The sequence below is a fragment of the Urtica dioica genome, chromosome 12 (assembly GCF_054948205.1).
Source record: "Urtica dioica subsp. dioica isolate 48M chromosome 12, U.dioica_male_clone48M_v1_H2, whole genome shotgun sequence".
NCBI classification, from domain to species: domain Eukaryota; kingdom Viridiplantae; phylum Streptophyta; class Magnoliopsida; order Rosales; family Urticaceae; genus Urtica; species Urtica dioica.
The window spans coordinates 10,613,581-10,638,793 of record NC_142767.1 but is presented as its reverse complement, the minus strand read 5'-3'; the positions used below and the strand labels follow the sequence as shown (position 1 = coordinate 10,638,793).

General features: G+C 38.8%; 4 protein-coding genes across 5 annotated transcripts; 2 read left to right on the top strand and 2 right to left on the bottom strand.

The window, feature by feature from the left end:
• Nucleotides 1-428: 428 nt before the first annotated feature.
• Nucleotides 429-1,607, top strand: LOC149379069 (uncharacterized). Its single transcript, XM_089602910.1, has one exon. The coding sequence runs from the start codon at nucleotides 524-526 to the stop codon at nucleotides 1,592-1,594; it is 1,071 nt and encodes a 356-aa protein (XP_089459036.1). The 5' UTR covers nucleotides 429-523; the 3' UTR covers nucleotides 1,595-1,607.
• A 12,060-nt stretch (nucleotides 1,608-13,667) lies between these two features.
• On the bottom strand, nucleotides 13,668-16,395 carry UCH2 (Peptidase C12, ubiquitin carboxyl-terminal hydrolase 1). Of its 2 annotated transcripts, XM_089604360.1 has the most exons (7): nucleotides 16,161-16,395; nucleotides 15,969-16,012; nucleotides 15,807-15,855; nucleotides 15,125-15,171; nucleotides 14,943-14,989; nucleotides 14,768-14,870; nucleotides 13,668-14,682 (listed from the first exon to the last, which is right to left on the bottom strand). In XM_089604360.1, exons 3-7 carry the CDS (start codon nucleotides 15,835-15,837, stop codon nucleotides 13,906-13,908), a joined length of 1,005 nt encoding a protein of 334 aa, XP_089460486.1. In that variant the 5' UTR covers nucleotides 15,838-15,855; nucleotides 15,969-16,012; nucleotides 16,161-16,395; the 3' UTR covers nucleotides 13,668-13,905. The 2 variants fall into 2 exon arrangements, with proteins under 2 accessions (XP_089460486.1, XP_089460485.1); XM_089604359.1 differs by lacking the exon at nucleotides 15,969-16,012.
• A 2,532-nt stretch (nucleotides 16,396-18,927) lies between these two features.
• LOC149379067 (uncharacterized) lies at nucleotides 18,928-22,987 on the top strand. Its single transcript, XM_089603948.1, has 7 exons — nucleotides 18,928-19,715; nucleotides 19,786-19,959; nucleotides 20,266-20,926; nucleotides 21,092-21,229; nucleotides 21,405-21,797; nucleotides 22,231-22,712; nucleotides 22,788-22,987. The coding sequence occupies exons 3-7, from the start codon at nucleotides 20,564-20,566 to the stop codon at nucleotides 22,963-22,965; spliced, it is 1,554 nt and encodes a 517-aa protein (XP_089460074.1). The 5' UTR covers nucleotides 18,928-19,715; nucleotides 19,786-19,959; nucleotides 20,266-20,563; the 3' UTR covers nucleotides 22,966-22,987.
• A 402-nt stretch (nucleotides 22,988-23,389) lies between these two features.
• On the bottom strand, nucleotides 23,390-24,886 carry LOC149379066 (uncharacterized). Its single transcript, XM_089603946.1, has 2 exons — nucleotides 24,074-24,886; nucleotides 23,390-23,866 (listed from the first exon to the last, which is right to left on the bottom strand). The coding sequence occupies exons 1-2, from the start codon at nucleotides 24,884-24,886 to the stop codon at nucleotides 23,390-23,392; spliced, it is 1,290 nt and encodes a 429-aa protein (XP_089460072.1).
• Between the last annotated feature and the right edge of the window lie 327 nt (nucleotides 24,887-25,213).

Here is a 25,213-nt window from a genome sequence, read left to right as displayed (position 1 = left end):
TTTTGTTTCACTCTCGTAAATCTGTGTCTATTTATGTAACTTTTCCGTTACGCTCTTGTTTGTTTTTAGCTACATGCTTCTCTCTTTGGCTAGCTTGATTTGTGTGTGTCCCTAAACCCAATTTACTAATAAAACTCTCCTCTATCTAACCAGCTAAAAAACAATTCTACTAAAAATACACTGAACACACACAAAAATAACCTCCGTCTTAATCCAACTAGATTATAAATATAAACAAATTCTTTTCCAGTGGTTGGAAACTAAGAGAGAGAATATATTGGGTGGGACTAATTCACACTTTACTGTTCCATTGGTTGTGTCCTATTGACTCCACACAATCTTAAAACCAAGACAATTAATTCTCCCATCTCTCTCTCTCTCAAACACACACACACACTCTCTCTCTCTCTATAAATAATATATAACCCAAAACAGTAGTGTCCTTCCTTGCTTCCTCTCCACCCTATTTCTCTCAAAAATCCCCTTTGGTTTCTCTTTCCCCTCCACCAAATAAAAAAAAAACATGGAAGTCATAGCTCAAGAGGAAGCCATGATCAACACCACCACATCGCCAAAAGACCAAACTACCCTCGTGGTGAAGGGCAAGAGAACAAAGCGGCTCCGTCCTCAGTCTCCGATCCCGTTCTCCTTCGTGAGCTCGAACGAGAACTCGACCCCCGCCACGTCAGCGGAGCACGAGGCCACGGTGAGCAGCACGGAGGACGAGGAGGACATGGCGAAGTGCCTCATCCTGTTGGCCCAGGGCCGCCGATCCCCGCCCCCGGGCCCACCGTCGCCGCCACATCAGCAACAGCAATCCGACAAGTTCAACAGCCGGAGATTCCTCGCCGATCACCACCAGTCCGCCGGAGGGTCGTACGTGTACGAGTGCAAGACGTGTAACCGGACTTTCCCTTCGTTCCAAGCCCTGGGCGGTCACCGCGCCAGCCACAAGAAGCCCCCCAAATCCCTCAACCTAGCTCTCTCCGACCACAAGAAGACCAGCCACAACACCCTCTTCTCCGACGAAGACGACAATCACCACCGTAACCATTTCAAGCCCAACGTCATGACCCTCTCTCTCCACCTCAGCACCGCGAGAAACCACAACAATCATGGTAATAGTAATAATAATAACAACGAGGTGTACGGATCGGCGAGCAAGGCGGCGAGCAACAAGGTCCACGAGTGCTCGATCTGCGGGGCCGAGTTCACGTCGGGGCAGGCGCTCGGCGGCCACATGAGACGCCACCGAGCCGCTCCCTCGCCGGCCGCCACGGCTCTCTCGCTCAGCCCTAGCAACAACAACAACAACGTCAACGTGGCGGCGATCGCGGCGACTCCGTTGATGGTCGTGGAGCCCGAACTGGAGAATCATGATCTCCATCATCAGGCGAGGAAGAGGGCGAGGAGTGTTTTGTCTTTGGATTTGGATCTGAATCTTCCGGCGCCGGAGGACGATAACCAGCACCGGGAATCTGGTAATAATAAGTTGGGTGGTTTCTTGAATTCCAAGCAACAACAATCGCAACAACAGCAACAGCAAAGCTCTCTTGTGTTCACAGCTCCGGCTTTGGTGGATTGTCATTACTGAAAAGAGGGGACTTGATTAATATTGATCATCTCAACATTATTAAGACACAGATTGATGTGAATTTGTTACGTACAACCATTTTTTTTATTCTTAAAGAAAATATACAAGTGCAAAGTTATTACAAAATTCTTTTTTTTTTTTAATTATTGTTATTATGTATATGCCTTTTGTTCATATGATTTATTTTGGAATGGGCAATATTTGTCTATATGTTTTTATTATGTTGTGAAATTGAGGTTTCCAAACTGGAACTCATGAAAAGTGCATGAAGGGGCATTCTCATTTTGCTTTTCAATTGGGGTTCTTTTGTTGCCTTTTCAATTGGGGTTTTGTACATTCTTTCATTTTGGCTAAAAGAAAAGAATAATTTCTGTTTGGAGAAAAGAAAGGAAGGAAAGCTTTATTGTTTCGATCACAAGAAAGCCTGCTTAATGTGAGTGACAAGAATACAATTGGAAATATCTGTGTGTACAGGGAGGCACAGAAATCGCTGCAAATTCCCACATGAATCCACCTCTTGTCCTTTCTCTTTTAAATATTATGATGACGACACACTAGAACACACTGCAAATTTTTTATCTTTTAGTTTTTTTTTTTTTTTTTTTTTTTGTCAGTGTCATTCTCTTTGTTTGGTCCACTATAGTTTGTTAGTTACTACTGGCTTGCCAAGTACACCTAAGCAATAACTATAATTTATCCACTACATGGTGACCCACAAAACCCTTAGCTAGACATGTTTAGTATACATCTACTCAAATCATTGACTCGCACTTGCTCTCCTTTCTATTATAGTGTTGTGGTACTCATATATCTTTTATTTGCCTTTACACGTTACATAAATAATTTTCTTTAGAACTTTATTTTAATATCTCGTTTACTAAAAGTTCTAACATCTATTCATTGGTTGAATTAGAGGGCAATGGGGTTGTAAAAGAGAATTGAATAGTTTGTTCATCACTAGGGAAAATGGAGTTAAGTTCGAAGCATGGGACGTTTCTGAAAATTCGAAGTCGATCGTCTTTAAATTTTATTTAATAATGTTTAATGAGACTGTGAAGAGAGTAGCGAATTAGACATTACAATAATAAACGAAGAATTTTGTTAATTAGTTTTATACAACTAGTGTGTGATAAGCATGTGCCAGATCAGTGGCGATGATAATCACATGCATGGAATAAGGAAGATATTAAAGAGACAAAATGCCCGGCTCTTTGATGTATAATGCCACTTTTAAACAATATTAGCTGTTTTGGGTGTCTATAGAGTGATGATATATATTGTGCTAATAATTTTGATATTATTTTTAGTAAATTTAGTCTTTTTAGTTAATTAAATATAATAGGGACTATTTAATGCTACACGTAAATGTTCCAGTTGGGAGTTTAGGCAGCTAGTAGATTAGTAGCAACCCAAACTTATAAACAACTTTTTTTTTCCTCTTTATTATTTATTCAAGTGGGCACAAAATAGATGGAAATAAAGTTGGATCTACATTTGCTCCAAACTTTACTTTCATGGAAACAGTAAAATTTATGGCTTAGTGATGATGTACGTGAACGTTAATTTAGTCCTTTAAGAAAGCAATACGTAAGGTATGCTGTTACACATGTATGTATGAAGATAACTACGTAAAATATTCATCGCGTGGAATAGACAAACAATCAATTCTGTTGTTATAAAACACCTGTATGTAATTATATATATCATCATTTTGTCAGTGAATGTCACTCATAAACTCAATTTAGGTTACGTATAGGTTAGTCACGTAACACAATATATCTTTTTTATTTTCTTTTTAATGTGGATCAGATACTAATTAAGTAATATTCGTTGCAGTTACTTTCACAACTCAACCTTGATCAATAACCTCTGTAGTAATAACACCAGTTCATAAAATTAATACAAATGAATAGTAACTGCTATGATCAATAAGTTATTATAATTCCAGGAACAATCAGAATCTTGATTTTCCTTAAATGATACGCAAAGTATTACCTGTGGGTTTGGAAGAGTAATAATGTACTAAATGTGCAGTTTCAAATACGTCTGGTAATAAAAAAAATATTGTTTCTGTCAGCGTCAACATATTATTTAAGATATCATCGACCAATTCCCCCCAAAAGATTTGACTATTTGTACTATAATAATGTTAGATATACTACCTTACTTTTCCAGGAGTACATATGTGATGATATAAAATCTCATAAGTTCAATGAAATATTCACAAACCTTTTGGGTAGAGAAAATTAGTCAAACCATATAATTTATTCATGTATATAAATATACGTTAAAAATTATGTAAAAAAAAAATACTTTTATCAAAATGTAAAAAACACTTTACTTTGGGGTACAAGTTCCATCAACATCCACAACAAAAAAAGCTCCATTGTCTGAATTCTAAAGAAAAAATCTATCTAGAAAAAAGACATCGGCTGTGTCTCGAATCAGGGTGCAAGTACAGTTAAGCTTAAGAATAACATAGAGCATCGATGTGCCGGAATATGATAAAAATAAAAAATAAAAAATAAAAAATAAAAGAGAGGGGGCGGGGAAAGAGAATTAAGAGGCTAGAGTAATTGACTTTGAAAAAGAGAGAGCTTTGATAAGAAAAAAATGATTAAATATGGGGTTAGTTACGTTTTGTATAATCACTAAGGAATAGTCTAGGATATGGAGAGCTCCAAATTATATTCCACCTACTATAAATCCTGTGAAAAAAAATTATAGCCAGTAGGTTTTCTCTGTGTATAAGAACAAGTTGTTCGGAATATGTCCAATCAAATTAATTTTCCCTATTTTTTTTTTTTGGTTAATAAATCATCTTTTAGAATTTACGTTGCAATAAGGTAGTGAAATATATTAGCTGAAATTAGAAAGCATATGAAAGCTTATATTTTTAGTATATATCTAGTTCAACCATCCAATAAACTGTTATCAACGAACGAAAATGAGGAACAAATAAAGACTTGCAAAAATAATTTTTGTGAAGAAGTTTGAAACAAAGCATTAATATTCTTAAGGTGAATACATATTTCCTTGTAGCTTTTCATATTACTTAATTTGTAATTGGCCAAGCAATAGTAGGCCGAAAATTCTACGGTTAATGATATGACTTAATCTCGTCGGTGGTTCACATACATGTCCAATATATTGTTTCAAGCAGTGTGTGTGTCACCTCATCTCATGCTTTATCATAGTGGTTGTTTATAAAAATAAAAATAAAAAAATACTAGGTCTAGCACTCGATGAATTGGTATAATCCATCATTTACTTACATTATTCTCACGAAGCTTAATATGAGAAAAGTACTATGTGGAAAGTTGCGTTGGGAGATTACACATGATAAAAAAGAATGTAAGCGCATATGAATTAAGAGATTCAATCAACATCGAACTATTAATGGAATATTCCGATATTAGAATTAAACCGCCAAAAACTTAGAGGGCTATAATTTTAGCACAAAACTTCTAGCTCTTAAGCTTTTTCTAATCGTCGTCTCAATTGATCTCAAAGCTAACGCAAATATGATAGAATCATAAACAACAAGAAAATAAATAAACCAAAAAAATATATGTAGTTCGACTTAGTTAGGAAATGGATCGTCCGCATGGAACAAGCATTGAGAGAAAGAAAGAGAGAGAGAGTATAAACTTTTTGTGTGAGTCATCATAGACTTGTTCCGCATGGACTATCACAACAAGAAATACCCGGACTCTCTCTACTTGTCCTCATCATTTTTTATTGTAGAAGCTCGGACTTTCTACAACGGTACAGAGTACCGTTGTAAAAAAAGTCAAAAAATTGAAATTGTACAACCGTTGTAAAATCTTTAAAAATTCTAGAATGGTACCCTATACTGTTGTATAATCTCACTACATCGATGAGTAATTCTTGTTGCAGCGAGTTAATTAAATTTTTTTGGTGAAATCTTACACAACGATACGAGTGAACGATTGTGAAATCATCATAAAAATTTGATCTCTCCATACAAAATTTGCTACATTATTCTTATTCTTATGCTCTCTCTCTCTCTCTCTCTCTCTCTCTCTCTCTCTCTCTCTCTCTCTCTCTCTCTCTCCATACCAAATTCGGCTCCGCCAAAATCCTCCAGAGTTGCCGAACTCTGGGCTTACCTCTTCGAATATCATAAGGAGTTTCTAGGGTTTGAAATTTTTTATTTTCGTCTCTAGGCAAGAGAACTGTGATTCGTGCTATTCGCGTAGAAGAAGCATCGGTGTATCGACGTGTTGGCACGTTCACTATGGCAGCGTCGGGGCACCGGAGCCAAGAGGAGAGGGCAGCGTACGACACAAAGAGGATTTTTAGGGTTTATAATTTTATTTGGGTTTGTCGGTTCTTGAGGATATCGGCGAGGATTCGGACAACGACGAAGCACTATTTGATCTGACCGCCAACCTCCCAAACCGAAGCTCTTCTCAAGTACGGCCTCCACGACTTCAAATATAGCGCCCTCTTCAACACCCATGGAGGTCACAACATTTTTGTACCGTTGTAAAATCCCAATTTTGCACTAGTATTTTTTGTTGTTTAGAGCTCATACTGAAATACTAGTTTTTTTTTCGTGTTCAATAAATGACGGAATTTCATAAAGCCAACAAACATCAGTTTTGAAATCAAAAGAGTCAAGCGAACATTTTGGGCACATATATACCCCTTGTTAGGAATGTGGACGCATGAACCACCGCCATTCTCGTCAAGTAGGTGGCGAATATCATGGATCACAGCCTTTGTATCCACCAGGAGAGAGAGATCCCGATCACCATTCTGAGCTTTGGTGCGTTTGAAATTGCTTTTTTTTTTTTTTTTTTTTATTAATCCCAACTATTTTTGGGTTTTTGGGGAAAAAATAGCTTTTTCTAAATATGAAAAGTGTTTTAAAAAGCAAGGAATTTGGTGCGGATACGTAGATAGTTTTTTTTTTTTTTTTTTTACATCGTCTCTTTACTAAATTTTTTTAAAATTTTTATTTTATTATTAATTTCTAATCACAATTATATTCATTTATCAAATAATAATATCACCAAACATCTTAGTTAATATTTTAGAATCTATAGACATATGATTCTATTTATAGCAATAATTAATTTATAAATATTTACCCAAACATTCACCTCTCTGCTTTTTGCAGTAGCAATTTTTCTACAACATGATCTAAAAGCACTTTTCTTAAAGTACATCAATACCAAATTACCGCCTTAAGAAAGTTTCAATTTGGATTGCGTCAATAGTAATCATGGCAAAGAGTAGACCCTCATAATCACCAAGTATTCAAGAGGGTCACATACATTCTGTACTATATCACAAAATGCTCCCAAATCATGCCCGGCCACACACCCATAATGAATGCATTGAGCTTCAATTTAATATGTTATTCGAATGAATTCTTTTAATTTTCCTATAAAAATGATGGACAGCGCTAGACAAATATTTTCTAGCCTACTGATCTCTATGAGATTTCTTGTTAATTTGTTGCATGAAAAGTATTGGAGTATTGTGGGAGAGTCCCTTGTGGAATACATAAGGAATTCTCTTTTCTACAGAGAAACGAAACGTGATTCGGAAATTAGCGTCACTCATGCGGTCCTCATCCCAACTCTGGGGGCGAATTCTTTCGAAAAAAAATTCCCAATTAGTCTTTGTACCTTTAGTTTTAAAGTGATCATAAGACTTATCATGGCTCAGCTTAGAATGGGTCCTCGGTGACATGATTTCTCATTTTCAATCAACCTTTGTCTTAGGTCATTGGGATGCGGAGAACTCAATTGTTGAAATATTACAAAATGAAGAAGCCAAAATGAAAGAATGGCGTTGTTGGAATCAAAACGGATATAAGTAAAGCATGCGATAAATTAGAACGTAAATCCTCTTTGTTGCCTTGTGGAAACTTCGGCCTCTCATATGACATGGCTAGGCTTATTGAGCAATGGGTTTGCTCATCATCGAGTGGTATTTTGGCGGAATGCTAAAGGAGACCAAACATGAAAGAGGGTTTAGGAAAAGGGTTTAGTTTTCCCCTTATCTTTTCATCATTGCTTCGGAAGTCTTATGCATACCCCTCTTGAGAGAAGAAACCCGAAATTAGTGAGTAGCTATGCGTAATCTTTTAAGGTTTACTCTTCTTGTATCTGTACCCGTGTTCGTTTGAACATTAGTAGGTATTACACATTAACCCGCTTTCATATCTGTGTCCAAGATTGTTTCAAGCAATGTGTATCACCTCATGTTTTATCATGGTGGTTGGGTATGAAAAACTAGGCCTAGAACTTGATGAATCAGTTTATCCAATAATAAAGAACATTGAAACGTATAATTGATCATTTACTTAATATATTTTTATTACTCATCGGATACAACGAAGTAGAATGGTCAACCGTATTTTTTTGGGATATGAGAAAGTACTTTGTGGATAGTGTTGGGGGATTACACATGATACAAAAATATATATGCACAAAAATATCAAGGGATTAAATCAACATCCAATGGTTAGTGGGTTATATATTCCTGATTAAAGTGAAATTTGTTGTAACTAATCAAGTTTGTTATTCTTATTGGAGAAATAACTCAATTTTCATTTTATTAAGCAAATAGCTCATATTTTCGGCTCAGACCATAATGCTCTCGCTTTCTACACAAATCAATTAATTAATTAACGTAATGGAGTGAGTTCGGTTAATTAATTAACTGATTCGTGAAGGATTTGAAATTCATCAAAAATTTACAAAAATCAAAACTTAAGTCAATTGATATTCAAAGTATTCAATTAATTAACCTAATTCCTAATTCAATCATTTAGTAAATTAACTTTAGTCACAAAAAATCAAAACATAAACTAATATTCAACCAATAAGTTAATTAATTAACCTAACTCAATTCAGTCAGTTAATTAAATTAACTGATTCGTGAATTTACAGTGAATCAACAAAATCGGAGAATCCGATCTCCGATCCGAACGCCATGAATCCGAGCTTCGATCTGAGAAGCATCCGATCATCAACATTCACCGATGACGAGGATTTGCCGATGAGGACGACGAAGAGGAAGACGATGACGTGTCACGGCGGTGACTGGCGGCGAGGTCGAGGCAAGAGTCGACGAACGAGAGGAGAATCACGGAGGCAACATTCGAGGTCGAGAAATGATCGGCGACGGAGATTCGCCGATGAGGACGACGACGAGGAAGACGATGACGTGTCACGGCGGTGACCGGCGGTGAGGTCGAGGCAAGAGGAGAGAGCGAAGAGAAGGTCAGATTATCGTTGTTCATGAGAGAAGATGAGGAATGAGGGCACTTTAGGTAGTATATTAAAGTTGGGCTATTTACTTAATAAAAGAAAACATTGGCTAGTCCCGTTGAGCCAATTAGGTTATTCTTCAAAATAAACTCCAAAAAATTAGAGGATTGTTAGCACAAAACTTCCAGTTCTTAAGCTTTTTCAAATTGTGGATCACAACCTCTACTTACCGAGGGAGAGCTCCCCCTCACCTCTCTGACTTGAGTGAGTTTGAGATTGCTTTTAGACGGTGCTTTTAGCTTTTTTTTCAATAATCTTAACTTGTTTTTTAGTGTTTGGTAAAAATATTTTTTTTTATAAAAATTGAAAAATGCTGTTTTATTTTAAACTAAAAGGCTAAGAGTAGTCTTTGTGCTTGTGGGATACGACCATTTTTTTTACATCTTCTATTTCCTATATTTTTTTATTCTTTTGATATCACCAATAATTTTAGTTGTTTTTTAGAATCTACAGGCACAAACTTTAATATAGTTTTGATGTACCTAAAAAAATATCTTATTTAGTATGATTAGAAAATAATTGTTTTTTTTTTCATTTTTACTAATTTTACTAAATACCAAATCTGATTCTAAACACTAATCTGCTTTTTGCCATAACAATGTTTTTTTTATAGCATGATCTAAAAGCAATTTTTTTAAAAGCACAACAATAGCAAATTAGCCTCTTTAGAATGTGTTGATCTGGATTGTGTCAATCTTGAAGTCATTTTCATGGCAAAGAGTATACCGTTCATAATCGCCAAGTATTACGCTGTAGCAGGATCATATGTCACCTTATCTCATGCTTTACCATAGTGGTTGTTTATTAAAAAACAAATAATAATAATAATTTACTACGTCTATCACTCAATGAATTGGCATAATCTAAGGATTGCATTACCGTTACCGTTACCGTACCGGGACTTCAATTTTAGGGGAAAACCGTTTACCGGAGTGAAAACCGAGTGGGATTCAGATAAAAAAAAATCGATACCGATAGGAAACCGCTTACCGTAGAGGAAACCGACAAAAATGTAGGAAACCGAGGGGTATTCAAACAAAATATTTTTGCAATAATAAACACTTTTTCATATTTTGCAAAACTAAATTACTTAGATTACAAACACGTACGACAAAATATAAAATACAAAGTTCAAACCAAGATAAAATTCAACATAAAGTACCGTAAAGTCAAACTTTGATTACAACACGTACGACAAAATATAAAACATAAAGTTCAAACTAAGATAAAATTCAACATAAAGTACCATAAAGTCAAACCTTGATTACAACACGTACGACAAAATATAAAACACACTACTTAGTATTAATTATACGTGAAGTGTCTCTCGTCACTCGTGAATGAAGAACCGAACGCCATACTTCATCACCAAATTAATTTTAATTCAACATAAACATGATCAGATTCATCAATTCATCATCAAATTAAGTTTAATTTAACATAAACATGATCAACATCACAATCATCACCAAATTAATTTAAATTCAACATAATCATGACAATAATCGTGAATTTCTCATCAAATTAATCAATTCATCATCATATACTAAGATTAAGACACAAATTTTTGAAAAAATTGAAAAAATCCCCAAATCTCCGAAACCCTAGACTCATACATCTTGGAAACCTCGATTTTTTGGCAAACGGAGGCATTGACGAAAGGAATCCGCCGGGAAGGTCAAGTTGACAGAATTCACAGAAAACGGCCGGATTCCTACCGGGTTCACGACACGGCAGCGGTTTCTTCACGTTTTGTCCCGGTGAGCTCCAGTTCGGCGAATCTCGGCCGGAATCCGACCGGTTCCCCCGGAAAGCCAAACCTTGGTATAATCCATAATTTACTTACATTATTCAGAGAAATGAAACATGGTCCAAAAATTAATTTCGCTCGTGTTGTCCTCATCCTAATCCTGGGGCGGATTCTTTCGATAAATTTTGTCTCATTAGTCTTTGCACCTTTAGCTTTAAAGTGATCACAAGAATTATCACGGCTCAGGTCAGAATTAGTCCTCAATGAAATGATTTCCCATTTTCAATCTTCTCAGGTCGTTCAGTTGCTGAGAACTGAATTGCAGTGGGAGAAATATTGTACAAAATGAAGAAACGAAAATGAAAGAATGCCCTTATTGGAATCAGAATAGATATGAGTAAGGCATGTGATAAGTTAGAATCTAAATCCTCTTTGTTTTCTTATGAAAACTTTGGTCCCTCATATCACATGGCTAGGTTTATTGAGTAATAGATTTTCTCGGCATCGAGTCCTTTTTTTTTGCTGAATGCTTAAGGAGATCAAACTCGAATGAGGGCTTAGGCAAAAGGATCAACTTTCCCCTTATATTTTCAACTTCGCCTCCGAAGTCTTATACATATTAGTAGGTATTACAAGTCTGAAAAAAGTAAATGTAATATTTTCGTGATATCTCTTGTGATGTTATAACAAGTTAAGGAACACTAAGCAATTTATCAGACTAGTGAGACTAAATAAACTTTAAATCAGGAGACAAGCAATTGATAATCCAGTTCGGCCAATCGTGCATACTTTTGGAGGGATGATACTCCCGGTGGAAAGAGAACTTCACTAAACGGAAGAGCAAGTACAACGATGGACAACCAAGGATGATCACCTTCCTTGTTTCCTAAACTTCAAAACTTCCCAAGTGAATTATTGTTGCGAATAAATCACACACGCAAGCGTACGTGTCGCCCAAGTAATAAAGTATACACGAAATGCGAGTATCGATCCCACGTTGACTAGTTATTTTAGAAACTTCTTTAGCTTGACGCGAATTGATTTCAATGTAAATGAGAGATGGATTCAAACAACTAATGAAAAATTAATTAAAACAAATAAAACAAAGAGCAACGAATTTAAAACGAGTTTTTCGATAAAGGAAAGTATGGGGTTACGATTTCACCAGAACTAACTAGGTCGGGGGTTTCGGGATTGAACAACAAAATCTACTCCTATGGATGCTAATATCACTCTATCAAAATTATTCACTAGCATCTCTCGAGTGTTCTAGCAAACCTATGTAATTGACGGATTATTATCCTCTCGGCATCTAATCATATTAAAACAATTATACGCAATACGACAAGAGCTCAAACGATTACATAAAATGCGTAGATTTTCTACTAACCTAGGATCAACTATGAAGACATGAACAAAAGCACGATTATTTACGTTCTCTCAAGTAGCTAAACAATCCTAGATAACAAATCTAATGGTGATCAAGCACTAGAAATCATTAAGAACAATTCATATCAAGCGATCCATAATAATGAGGCAAACAATAATTATCTCACCCGAACAAAACCTCCTTCCATTATCAACCCTGACTACATCGCAACCCCATAAGAAAACTAGCCTCTAATGGAATTCATAATCAACATTAAACAAAGCATAGTAATTGAAAGCAATAAAACAAAAATTGAAAGCAAAAGAGAATTCATATTAAATAAAATTGATGTCCAACAATAATTTAAAGCAATAAAATAAATAAAAGAAGAGAAGAAAGAAGAACGAATGAAGTTGAGGTTCGGAGACTCATCGGGTTGTCAATTCCGCAAAGAACATTTTTTCCTCTTCCACAATCTCTAAAAAAATAATCAAACACTCTAAGAAAAATAAAGGAAAAGCAAAAGTGAATGAATGATGTGTTTGATATTACAAGAGTAGTATATATATGCTTAGGATTGATTTTCGGAGCAATATAGGCCTAAAAAATGCTTAAAATCAGGTAATTAATAAAAACAGCGTTTTTGGACCGCGGAGAAAATAAACAGCTGTGCAGTGATTTTGAATGAGCCGTAACTTCTTGATCCGATGTCTGATTTTCGCAAATAAACATGGGTTGGAAAACTAAGAGCTCTATCCAATTCTGGAACTGGAACATCCAAATTCGTCAAACTAAATCTCAGAATGCTGCAGAAGACCGCGCGTGTTTTTTGTTTCAGTTTAACTTGACCGAATAGTTTTCAAATCATCCCAAAGTTGTTTCATTGCCCTCAAAACACTTTTAACTCATGGAAACCTATAATAATAAAGAAAAACACAAAAATATATCAAAACCACCTAAAGATTCGCTTCGATTCAAGTCCAGGAACGAGCAATTTGTACATATAAAACGCACTAATTAATTATAACCCAGACTCCCCTTGTGTTTGAGCTCCCCTCACTTTCCACTCAATACGCTCACCAAGTATTTGAACTACACTTATAACAATGCGTGTTTTACAATACCAGAAATACACAAACCAACTTTGTAAACATGCTCCAAAAATTGCAGTTAAGAATAACAAAGTAACATCACAAAAGGACAAGGTTTTTTCGGCAAAGACAACTCTCTCAAAAGTCCCAAGTGTGTAACCCTACCAAAGAGGGAAAACATTCGTTTTATATGAGACATTCTCAGTTGTGTATCATTTGTTAGGATTTTCCAATGCACCTGTAGAAACCTCATTGGACGATCAGAAAAAAATGCGGAAGCAAATCAGACAAAAAACAGTCTGCATAAATTTCACTTCACAAATCCTGACATGGAATAAGACACTGGATGTGTTCTCAATACTATATAGTAAAAACAACCAATCTATAGTAAAAACAAAGTTAACCCGCTTTAAACGAGTATCACCCAATCTGTTAAAATATTTACTCTTGACTATAAAATATGGCATCATCCTTGCATTTGACATAAAATTTAAATTATAGATGGTTGATGCTCTTTGCTGTTATGATTGTTGGTATTTTTTGCACAAGCGACGCACAAGTGTAACATGGTTAAGAGGAAATTAAACTTTAAATTCAAACGAAATACAACTAATTTTCCAAGTAAAAAAGCAGATAAATCGCATAAGCAAAACACGTCTCTGAAAAGATGATTTCACTACAAAACTTTTTGGACGGAATGAGATGGCTTACTAACCAATAACCAGAGTAAACTTGCCGAATGAAATAAATAAAGAGGTGTACTATCATCAAAGCAGGAACTCCCTTTTTCAACTAGTCCCGCTTTTGTTCTGCTTGGCTTTCTCAATGAGCGGCTTCAACTGCTTCTTCTCGGCGAGAAGCTTGAGGAAGTTGAAGAGGAACGGAATGTAGTTGTGCTTGCGGCGCACGTTCTCGGTCCTCCACTTCTTGAACTTCTCTTCCTCGATCAGGATCTTCTCGGTGGCGGCCTCGATCCCGGAGTTCACCTCCGAGAGCGACTTGTTGAGTGCCTCGAACTTGGCTCCGTCGACGGGCCTCTCGGTCTGCAACACCGCGATCTGCTGCAGAACTCGCTCCCTCTTCTTCTGGAGCTCCTTGAGCTCCGCGGTGTACATCTCCTTCCTGTTCTTGATCACCGCCAAGAGGTTGAACCTGATCTCCGAGTTCGAGTACCGCTCGATCCGCTCCTGAATCACGGGCTGGACGAGGCGGAGCCAATCGGACCCGCTCTGCCCGCCGGAGCACTGCCCGAGGCTGATCGGCCCTTCTTTTAGGCCGTCGAGCTCGTAGAGCACGCCGTCCACCGGAATGTAGCTTATGAAGTGGTACACCTCGTCGTCCTTTCCCGCGGACTTCTGCTCGTCCGGGACGAAAGGCTCAGGCCGAGCAAAGCTGTTGTGGGCCACCCGGATGGGCTCGCTGTTGTTTATCGCCAGCCCTTTCAGTTCGGGAGGGAAGTTCCGCGAGAACTCTTTGAGCTTCGACAGTTCGGGGCCCACGTCCACGTCCGGGGAGTTCATCAAGATGGACAAGATCGCTTGAGTCGCACATGCATTGTTGATAACCTGTTAATTATTATAAATAAATAGAATTTGAGACAGAATTTTAGGGGCGTGACGGTAAAATTTGAGGAGTGAGTGTGTCGCAAACCTGGCTCGCGAAGAACAAGTTGGGATTCGGATCCTTAATCACGGGGCGGTCGTCTTTTTCCCCCGCTCGCCATTTGAATAGGAAAATTAAGCCGTACACAGGCCTGCCGAACAGAAAATAAAATTAGCCGAAGGGTAAGAGTGGCTTTGGATGATATAAAGTGTGAAGAACTTGCCTTAGATTGTTTAAAGAATCAATGTCTAATGAGTATAACTCCTCCACCTGATAATAAGACAAATAAAACATGAATACAAGAATGGGGCTATGTACAAAATTTTCACAAGAGATTCAGTACTTTGCGAAGAATATTAGCATGTAAATACATAACATAACACACAAAGTTAGAAGAGAACATACTTGCACGCCTTTGACTTGCATCTGTTGGATGAGTTCTGTGAACACCCCTGAAAAACGTGAATAAATAATGTCAGGTTCACAAAGATATGATACACATTCGGTTTCAGTTACTCCATCAAGGCACCAGAAAAACTGTGTAACACCGTTATAAGCAAAATACACAAGCATTGATAGATAGTTTAACTAGAAACACCGAACCACAGTAAACCAAAATTGACTCGGACATTATGAGAATTAAGCCAATGCTCTCATGCCCTTTGGGATTGGAACCCTTATCCAGAGATTAAAAGGGTTTTGTAGAAGAACCGACAAACAGAATTCAATACATAGAGGTCGACAATCGAGACCAAGTAAGAGCAAAGCATGTAAAGGCAATAAGGACTTGATAAATCCCGAAAATCAACTTCCATAGATTTTAGGAACATAGACCAGTTATTAGACAGTGGCAAGACAAGAAAAAATCAAATGCGAATGGCAAAGTCATCTATACATACACCAACTTCTTCAACGAAGAAAAGAGCCAAGACATAGACAGGCCTTTTTTTTGTGTACTAATTTCAGCTTCAGCTTATGCAAGTGTAGCTACTAATCAGTCAAACAGCTATTCTGGCTTTCTTTTGAAGTGAAGTAATGTTAATTCATTCCACGGGAAAAAAGAAAACAGAAAAAGCGAACAGCGTACCTGGGTCGGACTCAATTGTGCACCAAGACATGTTGTATCACCTACTTTACTGTAACCACACCAAACCAAAAAAGCTCGTAATTAGACCACAAATACACAAATTGCAGGTGTATTTACTCGATTTCAAATTGTTGAAACCCCGTGTGCGAGTAAGCCTACAACCTAGAAGCCGAATGAAAGAAACAATATTTTGCGAGCTGAGTAGCCTGAAAGTCAATATCAATTGAAGACGATAAACCAGTTTCCCTAATTATGATAAAAGTTTAATTTAAAAGTAAATTGAAAAAAAAAAATAGGGAAAAAAAAAACGAAAGTATTGGGAAACAAGAGAAGGAATTAAGCATTGGTATTTACATGAACCAGAGAGACACTGGAAATCGGAGACGACTTCGATTTATGGCACTTTACTTTTCGTCTGGCTCAGTACCAGCTCTCCGGTTCTATATATCCTTTCTTTTCTTCTCAAATTTTGTTGTTCCCCTCGTTCGTGTCGTTTCTCAAACCCTTCTCCACAGCAACACACCTTTTTTTCAAGTACATTTGAGTTTAACAACACCGCTCGTGAAATGTCATGAGACGTGATTTGTCAAATTTTAAACTTGTCAAGGGACTTCTACACATAAAAGAAGGACTCAAAAATTGAACTCCAAAAATATTATATTCGGCTAAATTCAATATCACTCATTCTTTCGGTTTTGTATATATAAAAAAATAAAAATAAAAATAAAAAAAATAAAAAATTTCTTTATTTTCAAGATTTTGCTACCAACTCGTTTTTTTTTCAATCGAAAAGAAGTTGTATAACCCAAAACTAAGCACTTCCATAGATAACTCTTGACCTCAGAGAAATATCTATTTTTTTATGGATTAATCTATAAAAAAAAAAATAAATAAATAAATAAATAAAAACTCAAATGAAATTTTATGATTGTGTGATTTTTTTTTTTTTTTTGTCTACTCTTTTATGTGAGCATTTTAACCATAAACAATAGATTTTAGCATTTTTCTTCTCAGCACCTAAAAAACTCAAAACGTATTTTCAAACTTGAGTAATATGTTAATTTTAGGGAATTTGACGTTAATAATACCATCTTGTTGTCACTTACCATATTTAGCCCAAAACTCAAAATTTGACACATGTAATACCTACACCAATAGGTAAAGACTATTATACCCTCAAAACTCATTTAAACGAAATAAACCATCCCAACCCAATTTTCTCCATTTTCCCTCGCACACCTACACCTCTTCATCTTCTCGGTTTATCTCCCTCCCTCTCTCTCTCACGATTTTTCAAACCTCCAACCCCTCCCACATTTTCGCTCTCACGATTTCACTATCTCTTCCTCTTCCCTCCCACGATTTCGCTCTCTAATCATCTTCCTCTGTGTCTCTCTTTCTCTCCCTGTCCTTCTCTTTCTCTTTCTCGCTCAAAAATCGCGACGACCCATCTCGGGGACCCACGACCCAGCTCTCGGCGACCCAGGTCTCGGCGGCGAAGGCGCAACCCACCTCTGCTCGACCCAGCTCTCGGCGACCCAGCATTCGGTGACCCAGCTGTCGGCGACCCACTCCTCGGCGACCCAGCTCTCGGCGGCGAAGGCGCAACCCACCTCTGCATGACCCAGCTCTCGGCGACGAAGGCACCTCTGCTCGACCCAGCTCTCGGTCTCTATCACATTCTTGACGTTAATCGGTGAAGAAGAAGAAAAGATTGTGTTCATCTTCATATCAAGGTAAATCGGCCGATCTCTATTAAAGCCTCAAATTGATTGAAAACTCTATTTAACCTCAAATTATTTGATTTAGGGTTTTTGGCTCAAATTTTTTTTGGGTGTTTTAGTGTATTTGGTGTTTGGGCGAGTGTTTGTTGTGTTTGGCCGAGAATGTGTTGTATTTGGGCGTTTGATTGTATTTGGGTTTGGGTGTTTGAGTGTATTTGTGTTTGGGTGTTTGAGTGTATTTGTGTTTGGCCGAGAATGTGTTGTCTTTGAGTGTTTGTGATTATTTGTGTTTGGGCGAGTGTGTCACGGAATGACCCGAGTCCGTGACACTTGTGTCACGAAGTGGATTCACTCCGTGACACATATTTCATTTATTTCGGTCTCTTAAAACCCTAGAAATACTGTTGAGTGTTTGTTAAAACCCTATTTCATTTACTCAAAAAGGTATGGGTATCTCTATTTCATTTATTTCGGCCGAGTGTTTGTTGATTTAGGGTTTTTGGCTCAAAATTTTTTTGGGTGTTTTAGTGTATTTGGTGTTTGGGCGAGTGTTTGTTGTGTTTGGCCGAGAATGTGTTGTATTTGGGTGTTTGATTGTATTTGGGTTTGGGTGTTTGAGTGTATTTGTGTTCGGGTGTTTGAGTGTATTTGTGTTTGGCCGAGAATGTGTTGTCTTTGAGTGTTTGTGTGTATTGTGTTTGGCCGAGAATGTGTGTGTTTGTGTGTGTTTCGTGCTCGTGTATATATTTGATTGAACAATGTTAGGGTTTGACGAGTGTCTGTGTGCGTATTTGGTCTTGAAGTTGTTGAAAATTGGTGACTTGATTTGTTTCAGGTTTTATATATTCAATGACGAAGTCTAAAATAACCAAGGTCGAGGAGGCCTCAAACGTTCGAAGAAGTTCTAGGACGGCTTCGAAAAGGAAAATAATTTCGCCGTCCAAGCGTTCCAACGATGACGACGCGTTCGTCGTCGCACCAACAAAGATAAAGAAGGTATAGAATAAAAATGAAGTGACTTAATTAGATGTATGTGCACCTATTTGATTTTGTTTTGTGTTTGATATAGCCAAAAAACAAGGCTGAGTCATCGGGCGTTGCGACCGCCTTGGAGAGTCCTACAACTGCTATTCCCCGAAAGGTGAGTGTCAGAAACTCATTTTGATCCTGGTTCGTGACAGATGTGTCACGGACTCGATGACTTCGTGACAGATGTGTCACGAAGTCAGCGAGTCCGTGACACATCCGTCACGAAGTGGGTGAGTCCGTGACACATCTGTCACGAACTCAAGCATAATGGTTTCACTAATAATGTCATTGACTCATATGTGTAGGAGTGGAGACGGTTTATACCCGAGTCCAACGTTGAAGGATTTTCCTTTAACTTTCACGGGGGATTGGAAAATTTCCTCGCTCTCTTACTCGGCCGCAGCGCCGAGACTCAAGCTGGATTCGCCCAATCATGTTTTGGGCAGTTCGTGGGGCAACCCAAAATAGTCCGGTCGTCGGCGATTATAAGCCACTTGGTGTTGAGGACCGGGAGCTTCGAGGGCGAAACCACTGACGGGCTTCTGATTGAGATTGGAGGCCGAGTCCGGGAGTTCACGAAGAGAGACTTCCAGGAGATCACATTCCTCAAAGTCGTCGATGACTACGAGGAATTCAAGTTCGAGGGGGTTGTTTCTAATGACAGCCTGTTCAAAAAATTCTTCCCGGGGAAGTATTTGAGTCGGAACTTGGTCAACCAATTCTTGGAGGCGAGCGTAGATTGGCCGACAGAAGTTCAGGTAAATTACCTGAAAATTTACTTCGTCTTGAATGTCCTCCTGGCGGACGATGCGAAGAACAGGACACCGTGCGTAGAGCTCATTAAGGCGGTGGAGGACACGGACACATTCGGTCGCCATCCATGGGGCAACGTGGTGTGGAACTACCTTCTCGGCGAAGTCCGGAAGTTTGTGGAGAAGGGTGGCGAGCCAATGGAGCAAGGTAAAAAAAAAAAAGGAAGCTCCATCTCCCCGGATTCGTCGAGCCGCTTCAGGTTTGGGGGTACGAGTGTCTTCCTTTCCTGACGAACATGGGGGTTTGTGAGAAAGTCTCCACCACAGCTCGGCCAATAATGCGTCGGTGGAAGTCTATCGGACTTGTTCAAGATGCCGCCATGAGAGGAATCAACTTCAATGAGGTAATAAATTTGTAGGTTAATTCATACTTTATATTGATGACACTCATTTGTTAACTTGTCCCACGTATAGGTTGAATTTCACGGAATCGGCGACACTTCTTCAAGCGTTGCAACCCCTTCTACGACGGCAGCGGGGGTGGACAAACGCTCGGAGAAGAAACCCAAAAAAGACGCCCCACAACCAGAAACACCACCACCACAACCACCACAACAACCGTCCCATTCACAAGCACAGACAGTTGAGGTAACACAATTTTGGGTTTCTATTTTAATTTAAATGAATCCACTCCGTGACACATCTGTCACGGAGTGGATCCACTCCGTGACAGATGTGTCACGGAGTGGATCCACTCCGTGACAGATGTGTCACGGAGTGGATCCACTCCGTGACAGATGTGTCACGGAGTGGATTCACTTCGTGACACATCTGTCACGGAGTGAATCCACTCCGTGACAGATGTGTCACGGAGTGGATTCACTCCGTGATAGATGTGTCACGTACTGGATTTACTCGTCAGCCAGCTTACTTTGTTATTTTGGTCATGGACAGTCCCGGCTCGACTCTCTCGAAAACTCAGTTGGAAATCTCGACGAGCGTTTCCGCTATATGCAAGACGACTACAGGAAGTTCAAAAAAGAAATTTTGGACGCGGTGAAGAGCTACAGAGTGGCTCTTGATGAACTGGATCAGTACTACGATTGGAGAAACGAGTTACAGTTAGAAAAGAAGCGCCGGGAGAAGAAAGCGGCCAAATTGAAGAAGTGGGAAGAAGTGATGGCGAAGAAGAGAGCGGAAAAAGAAAATAAAAAAAAAAGAGGAAGAAGAATATGTTGAGAAGCTGAAGAAAATGCAGGAAGAAGAGAAGAAAATGCGGGAAGAAGAAGAGAAGAAGCAGAGAGAAGAAGAAGAGGATAAGAAGAAAGAAGAAGAGGAGAAGAAGAAGAAAGAGGAAGACGAGGAGAAGAAGAAGAAAGACGAAGAAGAGAAGAAGAAGAAAGACGACGAAGACGAGAAGAAGAAGAAAGACGACGAGGACAAGAAGAAAAAGGACGACGGGGACAAGAAAAATAAGCAGGACAAAGACGACAAGAATAAGAAGGACGATGGCGCCAAGAAGAGCAAGAAACAGGAGGAGAAGAAGGATGGCAACCAAAAGAAGAAGAAAAACGAAGTCGAGAAAGGGAAAAAGAAACAAACCAGTCAACAAGAGGTACAAGATATGCAATAGACATATTATTTTTTTCTTTAAGAGTGGATTCACTCCGTGACAGATGTGTCACGGAGTGTACTTAGTGCGTGACACAGTGTCACGGAGTCGCTGAATTTCGTTATTTTGATTACACTCATGTTGAACTAAATGATTTTGAATGGTCAGGAGGATGAAAGTGACGTCGAAAACACACAAGGTCAACAATCTTGGGGTGATGAAGATTCGCCTCTCAGTCTAGAAGCCCAAATGAATGCAGAGGCTATGGAAGAGTATGAGTTGTTAGGGACACAGGGGGTTCAAGAGGTACCTCCATTAATTTGATGGTTGAACTTAATTCTTGACTTGTTTAGAAGCATATAATTGTTATGGTTGAACTCAACAATAAACTTGAACTCAAATAAGCATATAATTGTTATGAAATATTATTTTATGGTTGAACTCAACAATAAACTTGAACTCTATTTCTCTTGTTGGATAGATATATGACTTGAAGACACCGAATCTCCATATCCTTATTGAAGACTCACCTATCAAGAAACATTTGACCCGGCAACGACGCAGCCCCGATAGGTTTACTCCTTCCAAAAAGGCGTTGCCTTTTCTGAGGTTCACCAATGCTCCGGACGTGCTTCCTGATGAACTGCCGCTGTCGGAGGTAACCAAACAACCGGACCAGGATGACGTTGACGTCATGAAGTTGTGGTTCCAAGTCGGCTTGAAGAGGGGCCACAAGAACATATCTCAGGGCAAACCAAAATATAAGCCGGAGGAAGAAACCATAGCGCCTTCTATGGAACTTGGACAGATGGCTATCAACCAGAAGACCTTCTTCTACAACATGTGGCACGAGGACGGTTGGTTGTCTGATCAGGTATTAATGTGTGTCAGTAATTTTTAAAATATGTCTTGTTTTGCAGCTCACTTCGTGACAGATGTGTCACGGAGTCAATTCACTTCGTGACAGATGTGTCACGGAGTCAATTCACTTCGTGATAGATGTGTCACGGAGTCAATTCACTTCGTGACAGATGTGTCACGGAGTGAATTGACTCCGTGACACATGTGTCACGGAGTGAATTGACTCCGTGACACATCTATCACGAAGTGAATTGACTCCGTGACACATCTGTCACGAAGTGTACTCAGTCCGTGACACATCTGTCACGGAGTGAATCCACTCCTTGACACATCTGTCACGGAGTGAATCCACTCCGTGACACATCTGTCACGAACTAAAGTCACTCTGTGACACTTGTGTCACGGACTGAGGTATTTAGTGCTTATGTTTATCTTTTGTCGTGCAGCATGTGGACGTCGCGATGTACTACCTCCGGAAGAAGAAAAAGGCGGGTTTGTTACGTCACTCCTTCACCATCATGTCCACGGTCTTCTTTAAGTATCTCCGAGATAGTTACACTCAGTTCAATGCTAGTCAAGATCCGGGTGTATTCTTAAAGAAGAAACTGAAAAAATGTGTCGTCGACCACATTACCGGAGAGTCTGGAGCGGAGCAACTGGTGGACCCATGGGACGGGGTCGATGATGTCTTCATCCCTGTAATAGATGGCGGACACTGGTATCTTCTTGTTGTCAACGTGCGTTCAAGGTGTATAACGGTGTACGACTCCATGAGTTCCACCGGTGGACACCAAACGCTCGTGGACACTGAAGTCAGAAACTTGGCCACCATTTCTCCATATGTTCTGCATGTCGCCGGCGTTCTACTCTCCAATGAAGAAATATTCAAGGTCGTCCACTACGATCAAATGCCACAACAAGACAATGGGTAAATATTTTAATTCTTAATTTTACATTCTTAATGGCACATATCAATTAAAGCATGCGTTTTTTGTTCCTTCAGAAATGATTGTGGCATGTTTATGATCAAGACTGCCGAGTTTTTGGCGCACGACCTTCCATTGTCTGATTTGAAACAGGAGGACATGATCATGTATCGACAGAAAATGACCACCGAATTATACCGACACGGAGCGCTAAAACTACACACGCGTGGAAATGTCAATGTTGAGGCAACTTGAAATTATGTGTTTATGATTGTACGCATGTGTTTATAACTTTATATATGTATTCTTAGAACTTCAATTTCGTAGTTTAAAAGTGTATGTATGTGTTTATAACTTTATATATGTATTCTTAGAACTTCAATTTCTTAGTTTAAAAGTGTATGTATTGTTTATAACTTTATATATGTATTCTTAGAACTTCAATTTCTTAGTTTAAAAGTGTATGTATTGTTTATAACTTTATATATGTATTCTTAGAACTTCAATTTCTTAGTTTAAAAGTGTATGTATTGTTTATAACTTTATATATGTATTCTTAGAACTTCAATTTCTTAACAATAACATTGTTTCAATACCAATAAAGTTCAAAACATTCAAAATGTAATACATAGCAAAACACCAAGGAAGTTCTAGATATTCAATGATAAAACGTGTCGAATTACAAACCAAACCAATGTCCCATCCCCGGAGCCCTCATTTCCGGTGGAATTGGGTTGCGACACGTAGCTCTATTGTGACCTACACCTCCACAACGGGAACATTTACGAAGCGGGGCATCAGATTCTCCAAGAGAGGGAATCCTTCTCTTCTTAGGTCTACCCGCCGGACGACCTAAGAAGTTAGGCGGATTTACTTTGATCTGCTTGATTTCGTCGGGAAAAGTCCATGACGATTCACTTCCTTGAGGATGAATAACCCCTGCATACGCCAATTTCCAATACTCGGTCGTGTAGTACTCTGCACAATAGCTCTCAACTGGTAGGTTGCGTAAGCGACAAGCCGCAATGGCATGAACACATACAAATAGATCAGTTTGAAATTCTCGACACGAGCACGTCTTATCAATCAAGTTCACTGCCCATGGTGTTCCTTCTGTGTCTAAAACCTCGAATTCGTATACTGCAGAAGGCCGGACCTAAAACATAAGCAAAAAAAAGTTTAAACATAACCACTCAGTCCGTGACACATGTGTCACGAAATGACCCGAGTCCGTGACACTTGCGTCACGAAGTGGATTCACTCCGTGACACATGTGTCACGGACTGAAGTCACTCCGTGACACAAGTGTCACGGACTCGGGTCATTTCGTGACAGAATTTAAAAATTAAAAACACACTATAACCTGCATATTTGCCGAGACAGCAAGTTTTTTTAACATTTCGGTATGATATTCCATTGACAACACACTTTGAGTTGATGCCGCCTTTTCTCGTCGTTGGTAGAACCAAACTTGCATTCTCTCCCTCAACCAATCAAGGCACTTCACTATTGGAAATGATCTTGCTTTAACAGTTAACGCATTCAAAGACTCTGCGTTGTTTGAAGTTATGATCGTATACCTTGATGTCTTGAAAAAACAACGTGCCCACTTCTCATTTCCTACTTCGTTGACAAGGTACGGACGTATCAACGGGTCTTCCTTGTCCAACATGCGCATAAACTTTTGATATTCAAATATAGTATACGCTTTTGCTGCACCGTAGAACTTCCAATTGAATTCCTTGCCAAGTTTTTTGAATTTTGCCTTGACGTTATTCTTCATGTGGTATGCGCAAAAACCATGTTCTGCTCTTGGAAAAACTTTCTTCGCGGCGTTAATGATTCCGGTGTTTCGGTCGGATACGATGACCATGTTATCCCTCTCCCCCAATGCTTCCTTAAGTTTGTTGAAGAAATAAAACCAGGACTTGGAAGTTTCGGACTCACCAATACCATAGGCAAGCGGGAATATTTGCTCATTTGCGTCCATCGCGGAAGCCATAAACATGCTGCCCTTGTGATAGTTTGTCAAGAAGGTTGCATCAACAATTACAACAGGCCGACAATACTTCCATCCCTCTCTGAACGGAGCCAAAGAAACGAAAAAGTACATGAAATATTTATGACGGTCAGTTTTTAGGTCGATGAAAGAACCTGGATTCTTTTGCTCTAACATGTACTTGTATTTTGCAAGAGAGGCATATGACTCATCATCAGTCCCATACAAGGATTGTATTGCACATTCTTTTGCCCTCCATGCTTTTCTGTATGAAATATTGACTCCAACCTCTGTTCGCATGTAACTCTGAATCTCCTTTGGGGTACAACTATGTACAGTTGGATCAATAAATTTGTGTTTCACCCTCTCTCCAACGAACTCTGCAGTAGCTTGCGGTTGCCCTTTTTGTCTTTCCTCCACAGAACAAGTGTGCTTTGGATCATATCTTGAACCATAAACACATACACACGATCAAAAACAATTTAAAATTAAAAGGGCATACAT